This window comes from Narcine bancroftii, chromosome 3 (assembly GCF_036971445.1).
Source record: "Narcine bancroftii isolate sNarBan1 chromosome 3, sNarBan1.hap1, whole genome shotgun sequence".
Taxonomy (NCBI): domain Eukaryota; kingdom Metazoa; phylum Chordata; class Chondrichthyes; order Torpediniformes; family Narcinidae; genus Narcine; species Narcine bancroftii.
In genome coordinates this window covers 369,638,756-369,645,843 of record NC_091471.1, presented here as the reverse complement: position 1 = coordinate 369,645,843, position 7,088 = coordinate 369,638,756, and the positions used below count along the sequence as shown (strand labels likewise).

Genomic DNA, 7,088 nt, shown 5'->3' with positions numbered 1-7,088 from the left:
TTACTGGAGGAACTCAGCCAATCTCACAGTGTCCATCAGATATATTACCAACATTTCAGGCCTGAGCCGTTCTTCAAGGAATAAGCAAAAAGGATAAAGACAACTGGCAGGGGGAAGAGTCCAGACCAACAAAAGGTGTTAACTAGATAGGAGGTGAAATTTGATTTGGGCTCTGTGAAAGGAGACAGAGGAAAAAGAGTTGGGGGGTAGAAAGAAGAGAGCTGGGGAAAGGCGAGAGGGATAGAAAAGGGGAAGTGGAGTTAACGTTAACCAGAGAAGTTGATGTTAACGCCATCCGGTTGGAGGGTACCCAGAGAGAAGATAGTGTTGTTCCTCCAATATGCACGTGGTCTCAGTCTGACAGGGCATGAAACCATGGATAGACATATCAGCAAAGGAATGGGATGAGGAAAGCACAAGTTAAGTCAGTGCAGAGGAATAACTACGTTTGCTGCAGGTTTAGGAAACAAAAGTGGACTAAAACGTTTCTACTCACTGTCATAACAAGTTCAAAGGGATGCTTGTAAACCCTGACGGGTGACTGGTATTTCTGTACCATCGTTGAACTTGCATCAAAACACCTATGAGACGGGAAGAAGTCTAGTTAGCGAACTGCCATGATTTGATGTCCAACATTCAGCCCTGTGCTGAACAGTTTAAAAACTAGACACCCTTGATCAGTGATCAAGGAGCTAGTGGATAGCAGGAATATCCCCACCTCCATGAAGTCCAGGGAACGAAAGGCCATTTGCACCATCTAGCCGCTGTTGTCTCCAGCTTAACCCCCCCCCCCCGGGTCGGCCCCCCCCCCCCGGGTCACTCCCCCCCCCCTCCCGGGTCACTCCCCCCCCCTCCCGGGTCACTCCCCCCCCCCTCCCGGGTCACTCCCCCCCCCCTCCCGGGTCACTCCCCCCCCCCCTCCCGGGTCACTCCCCCCCCCCCTCCCGGGTCACTCCCCCCCCCCCTCCCGGGTCACTCCCCCCCCCCCTCCCGGGTCGGCCCCCCCCCTCCCGGGTCGGCCCCCCCCCCTCCCGGGTCACTCCCCCCCCCCCTCCCGGGTCGGCCCCCCCCCTCCCGGGTCGGCCCCCCCCCCCTCCCGGGTCACTCCCCCCCCCCTCCCGGGTCACTCCCCCCCCCCCTCCCGGGTCACTCCCCCCCCCCCTCCCGGGTCACTCCCCCCCCCCCTCCCGGGTCACTCCCCCCCCTCCCGGGTCACTCCCCCCCCCCCTCCCGGGTCACTCCCCCCCCCCTCCCGGGTCACTCCCCCCCCCCTCCCGGGTCACTCCCCCCCCCCCTCCCGGGTCACTCCCCCCCCCCCTCCCGGGTCACTCCCCCCCCCCTCCCGGGTCACTCCCCCCCCCCTCCCGGGTCACTCCCCCCCCCCTCCCGGGTCACTCCCCCCCCCCTCCCGGGTCACTCCCCCCCCCCTCCCGGGTCACTCCCCCCCCCCTCCCGGGTCACTCCCCCCCCCCTCCCGGGTCACTCCCCCCCCCCTCCCGGGTCACTCCCCCCCCCCTCCCGGGTCACTCCCCCCCCCTCCCGGGTCACTCCCCCCCCCCTCCCGGGTCACTCCCCCCCCCCTCCCGGGTCACTCCCCCCCCCTCCCGGGTCACTCCCCCCCCCCTCCCGGGTCACTCCCCCCCCTCCCGGGTCACTCCCCCCCCCCTCCCGGGTCACTCCCCCCCCCCTCCCGGGTCACTCCCCCCCCCCTCCCGGGTCACTCCCCCCCCCCTCCCGGGTCACTCCCCCCCCCTCCCGGGTCACTCCCCCCCCCCTCCCGGGTCACTCCCCCCCCCTCCCGGGTCACTCCCCCCCCCCTCCCGGGTCACTCCCCCCCCCCCTCCCGGGTCACTCCCCCCCCCCTCCCGGGTCGGCCCCCCCCCCTCCCGGGTCACTCCCCCCCCACCTGGGTCCCCCTCGGCCCGCCGTTTGTGGCAGGCAGCGGACGCTCGAAACTTTCGGCTCCAGGCTTGGGTGGGTGAACAACCCGAGGCCTGGGTTCCCTTCCTCCGGCTCCCAGTAAGCGGGCCGGTCCTCCCTCCCGGACACTCACCGGCACTTCGCCCCGTTTGGCGGGCCCCAACCTCTCTGACCGACTCGGCTTCCTCACACGATCGCCATCAAACCCGGCCGCGGACTCCACAGGGACCTGAGCTTTCTGCGCCTGCGCGCCTCCAACAGCGGCTGGTGACGTCAGAGCAGGAGAACGACCCGCCCACATATGTAAATGAGGGATCTGGATGGAAATGTTTCTCACTGCCGAGGGGGGGGGAGGCGACCGGGCCGAACGGGGGGCGACCGGGACCGGGACCGGGCCGAGGGGGGGCGACCGGGACCGGGCCGAGGGGGGGCGACCGGGACCGGGCCGAGGGGGGGCGACCGGGACCGGGCCGAGGGGGGGCGACCGGGACCGGGCCGAGGGGGGGCGACCGGGACCGGGCCGAGGGGGGGCGACCGGGACCGGGCCGAGGGGGGGCGACCGGGACCGGGCCGAGGGGGGGCGACCGGGACCGGGCCGAGGGGGGGCGACCGGGACCGGGCCGAGGGGGGGCGACCGGGACCGGGCCGAGGGGGGGCGACCGGGACCGGGCCGAGGGGGGGCGACCGGGACCGGGCCGAGGGGGGGCGACCGGGACCGGGCCGAGGGGGGGCGACCGGGACCGGGCCGAGGGGGGGGGGGACCGGGACCGGGCCGAGGGGGGGGGGACCGGGACCGGGCCGAGGGGGGGCGCGACCGGGACCGGGCCGAGGGGGGGCGACCGGGACCGGGCCGAGGGGGGGCGACCGGGACCGGGCCGAGGGGGGGCGACCGGGACCGGGCCGAGGGGGGGCGACCGGGACCGGGCCGAGGGGGGGCGACCGGGACCGGGCCGAGGGGGGGGGCGACCGGTCCGAACGGGGGGCGACCGGGACCGGGCCGAGGGGGGGGGGCGACCGGGCCGAGGGGGGGGCGACCGGGCCGAGGGGGGGGGGCGACCGGGCCGAGGGGGGGGGCGACCGGGCCGAGGGGGGGGCGACCGGGACCGGGCCGAGGGGGGGCGACCGGGACCGGGCCGAGGGGGGGCGACCGGGACCGGGCCGAGGGGGGGCGACCGGGACCGGGCCGAGGGGGGGCGACTGGGACCGGGCCGAGGGGGTCCAGAAATTTCAGAAATGTTACTCCTCACTTGCAAAGGAAAAAAATGACATTTTAAGCAACCAGCAAACGTAACGGACGAAATATCACCGACTCGACAATGCAAACAAGTTTCCTAGGGGTTTTCAGGCTGCAGGCATCTCACAGCAGATACACGGCCAGTCTGAATAGGAAAGTGCCAGAATTTGGAGTCAACTCCTACACCACAATTTACCCTGCGGCCCCACGATAACTTTGGAGGAAGCCTGCAGTGGATATCGTACTGTAAAAATTCTTTGACCATCATCCACTCTACTGCACGTCCAACCCCCCGGGACTGTGGCATTCAGGGGCTTGCAGGCGTCCAGTGTGAGTGACCACACCGGCAATCATTACGTTGTTTTCTTTTCTTTTCCCGACAGAGTCTAAAAAAGCCACTGGCCAGAGAACAAAATGGAGCTAATGCAGCAAAGACAGCATTCAGCACCCCAAAAAACGTATCCTAAAAGTGCAGAAACATGACTCATCACCCTCAAAAGTAGAACTGACCAGAGACACGTCGATGCTGGGGTCTGGAGCAAAAGAAGCTGGAAGGAGGAAAGCAGGTTAAGTAGTAGAGAGAGAAATAGATATGGACCAGAATCTGGAGGACTGTGTGCAGTTTTGGTCTCCTGATCTGAGGAAGGACATTCTGCCATGGAGGGGGTGTGATAGTACAGAATACTATCACCAATGTATATTTGCTTATAGTTGTGCTTGGCTGAGAGTCATAGCCACGCCAACTGGCAGGTCGAAAAGGGCTGCTCCCAACCAGACCCAGGCCAGTCTTGACTGGTCGACCTTCTGTAATACACTCCAGTCTTTTGCTGATTAAAGCCTTGGTTTGAGCTAACAAGTCTTTGGGTCATTCGACACGCTATGGGGGTGCAGAGAAGATTCACTAGACTTATACCAGGGATGGAAGGACTTGCACATGAAGAACGGTTGGATAGTCCAGGCTTGTATTCTCTGGAATTTAGAAGACTGAGGGGGGATATTATAGAAACATATAAAATTCTTAAGGGTTTAGACAGACTAGATGCATTTCCAATGCTGGGAAAAACTAGAACCAGGGGCCTCAGTTTAAGGATAAGGGGGAAGTTTTTTAGGACTGAGATGAGGAAAAATTTCTTCGCTCAGAGGGTGATGGATCTGTGGAATTCTTTGCCACAGGAAGTAGTTGAGGCTGGTTCTTTGTCAATATTTAAGAGTAGGTTAGATTTGGCGAAGGGGATTGGGGATATGGGGAGAAGGCAGGAATCGGGTACTTTGAAGGACCAAATGGCCCACTCCTGCACCTATTTCTCTGTGTTTCTATGAAAAGACGTTATGCTCTACTCTGACTACAAGTGTGTTACTGATCGAAAACTGCGTGTTTCTCTCCCCCCCCCCCAAAAAAACCTCACAATGAATTATTTACAAAGGAAATCCATTTAAAATCTTTTTACATCCTTATCAGGATCAAAATTTATTGTCATGAACATGTCACAAATTCATTGTTTTTCAGTATCGCACACAAACAATTATATAAACCATATTACAAAATAAGTAAATAAATAGAGGTCGGTCCATGTAATGAACAATTACATTGTTCCGAAGTTTGGGTTATTCTGGACATAGTTCAGTGTACTGGAGCTAGATTAACAGTTTTCTTTTTGTTTTAGTTGTCTTTAAATCTATACACCAAATATTTTGAAAGTCTTATTTGAATTTGAATATATGCTGGTATTGGAATTATGTCAGAAAATCATGGGTTTATGGTGCACAATTGAGTGTAAAAACTTAAATTATAACAAAATTTGGATTTCTTTGAATATATGGTGATTTAAAAAATCTGGGATTTCATTAGATGTGTGGTGAAATGATTGAAATAGAACCTTAAACCAATTTGCCCTCGTCGTTCTGATCATTGTTCATTACATGACACACTCTACTGGTCTGGCAAGCCTTCGGATGAACGACGCCTATCTGGTGTAGGCTTCATGGTCAAGAGCTTCATTGCCTCCAAACTCGAAAACCTTCCGACAGGCCTCTCGGACCGAATCATGTCCATGCGACTCCCACTTCAAAACAAGCGTCACATCACCCTCATCAGTGTCTATGCTCCAACCCTCCAGGCGGAACCAGCAGAAAAGAACAAGTTCTACACCGACCTGCGCAACCTCATCCAACGTACCCCTACAGCCGACAAGGTTGTCATCCTGGGCGACTTCAACGCTCGTGTCGGCAAAGACTCAGAAACCTGGCCAGGAATCCTGGGCAAGCATGGCGTCGGCAAGTGCAACGACAATGGGCGCCTCCTGTTGGAGCTCTGCGCAGAACAGCGGCTTGTCATTACAAACACCCTTTTTCAGCAGAGGGACAGCCTTAAGACCACCTGGATGCATCCCCGATCCAAACACTGGCACCTCCTGGACTACATCCTGGTGCGAGAAAGTGACAAACAAGATGTGCTCCACACCAGGGTCATGCCTAGCGCGGAATGCCACACTGACCACCGGCTGGTTCGCTGCAAGCTCAACCTTCACTTCAAGCCAAAGCCCAGGAACAATAAAGCCCCCAGAAAGAGGTTCAATGTTGGAAAACTGCAGTCAGACGAAGCGAGAGGAAACTTCCAGGCAAACCTCAAAGCAAAGCTCGACGTTGCAACCCGCCTCACGGACCCGTCCCCTGAAACCCTCTGGGATCAGTTGAAGACTACCATACTGCAATCCACTGAAGAGGTACTGGGCTTCTCCTCCAGGAAAAACAAGGACTGGTTTGACGAAAACAGCCAGGAAATCCAGGAGCTGCTGGCAAAGAAGCGAGCTGCCCACCAGGCTCACCTTACAAAGCCGTCCTGTCCAGAGAAGAAACAAGCCTTCCGTCGCGCATGCAGCCATCTTCAGCGCAAACTACGGGAGATCCAAAATGAGTGGTGGACTAGCCTCGCCAAACGAACACAGCTCAGCGCGGACATTGGCGACTTCAGGGGTTTCTACGAGGCTCTAAAGGCTGTGTACGGCCCCTCACCCCAAGTCCAAAGCCCGCTGCGCAGCTCAGACGGCAAAGTCCTCCTCAGCGACAAGATCTCCATCCTCAACCGATGGTCAGAACACTTCCAATCTCTTTTCAGTACCAACCGCTCAGTCCAAGATTCCGCCCTGCTCCAGCTCCCTCAACAGCCCCTAAGGCTAGAGCTGGATGAGGTTCCCACCCTGGATGAGACATATATGGCAATCGAACAACTGAAAAGTGGCAAAGCAGCAGGTATGGATGGAATCCCCCCAGAAGTCTGGAAGGCTGGCGGCAAAACTCTGCATGCCAAACTGCATGAGTTTTTCAAGCTTTGTTGGGACCAAGGTAAACTGCCTCAGGATCTTCGTGATGCCACCATCATCACCCTGTACAAAAACAAAGGCGAGAAATCAGACTGCTCAAACTACAGGGGAATCACGTTGCTCTCCATTGCAGGCAAAATCTTCGCTAGGATTCTACTAAATAGAATAATACCTAGTGTCGCTGAGAATATTCTCCCAGAATCACAGTGCGGCTTTCGCGCAAACAGAGGAACCACTGACATGGTCTTTGCCCTCAGACAGCTCCAAGAAAAGTGCAGAGAACAAAACAAAGGACTCTACATCACCTTTGTTGACCTCACCAAAGCCTTCGACACCGTGAGCAGGAAAGGGCTTTGGCAAATACTAGAGCGCATCGGATGTCCCCCAAAGTTCCTCAACATGATTATCCAACTGCACGAAAACCAACAAGGTCGGGTCAGATACAGCAATGAGCTCTCTGAACCCTTCTCCATTAACAATGGCGTGAAGCAAGGCTGTGTTCTCGCACCAACCCTCTTTTCAATCTTCTTCAGCATGATGCTGAACCAAGCCATGAAAGACCCCAACAATGAAGACACTGTTTACATCCGGTACCGCACGGATGGCAGTCTCTT

The 7,088-nt window shown here is 58.4% G+C and overlaps 1 protein-coding gene across 2 annotated transcripts in view; it reads right to left on the bottom strand.

The window, feature by feature from the left end:
• The window catches only part of LOC138759594 (SEC14-like protein 1), a 38,720-nt gene extending 36,554 nt beyond the window's left edge, over positions 1-2,166 (bottom strand). The window contains exons 1-2 of one of the 2 annotated variants that reach the window (XM_069930279.1): positions 2,054-2,166; positions 497-581 (exon numbers count right to left, since the gene is read on the bottom strand). In XM_069930279.1, the coding sequence (XP_069786380.1) occupies positions 497-559 (63 nt within the window). In that variant the 5' untranslated portion in view covers positions 560-581; positions 2,054-2,166. Of the gene's footprint in view, positions 1-496; positions 583-2,053 lie in introns of those variants that run through there. The other variant, XM_069930281.1, reaches the window with a different exon arrangement.
• Positions 2,167-7,088: the final 4,922 nt, after the last annotated feature.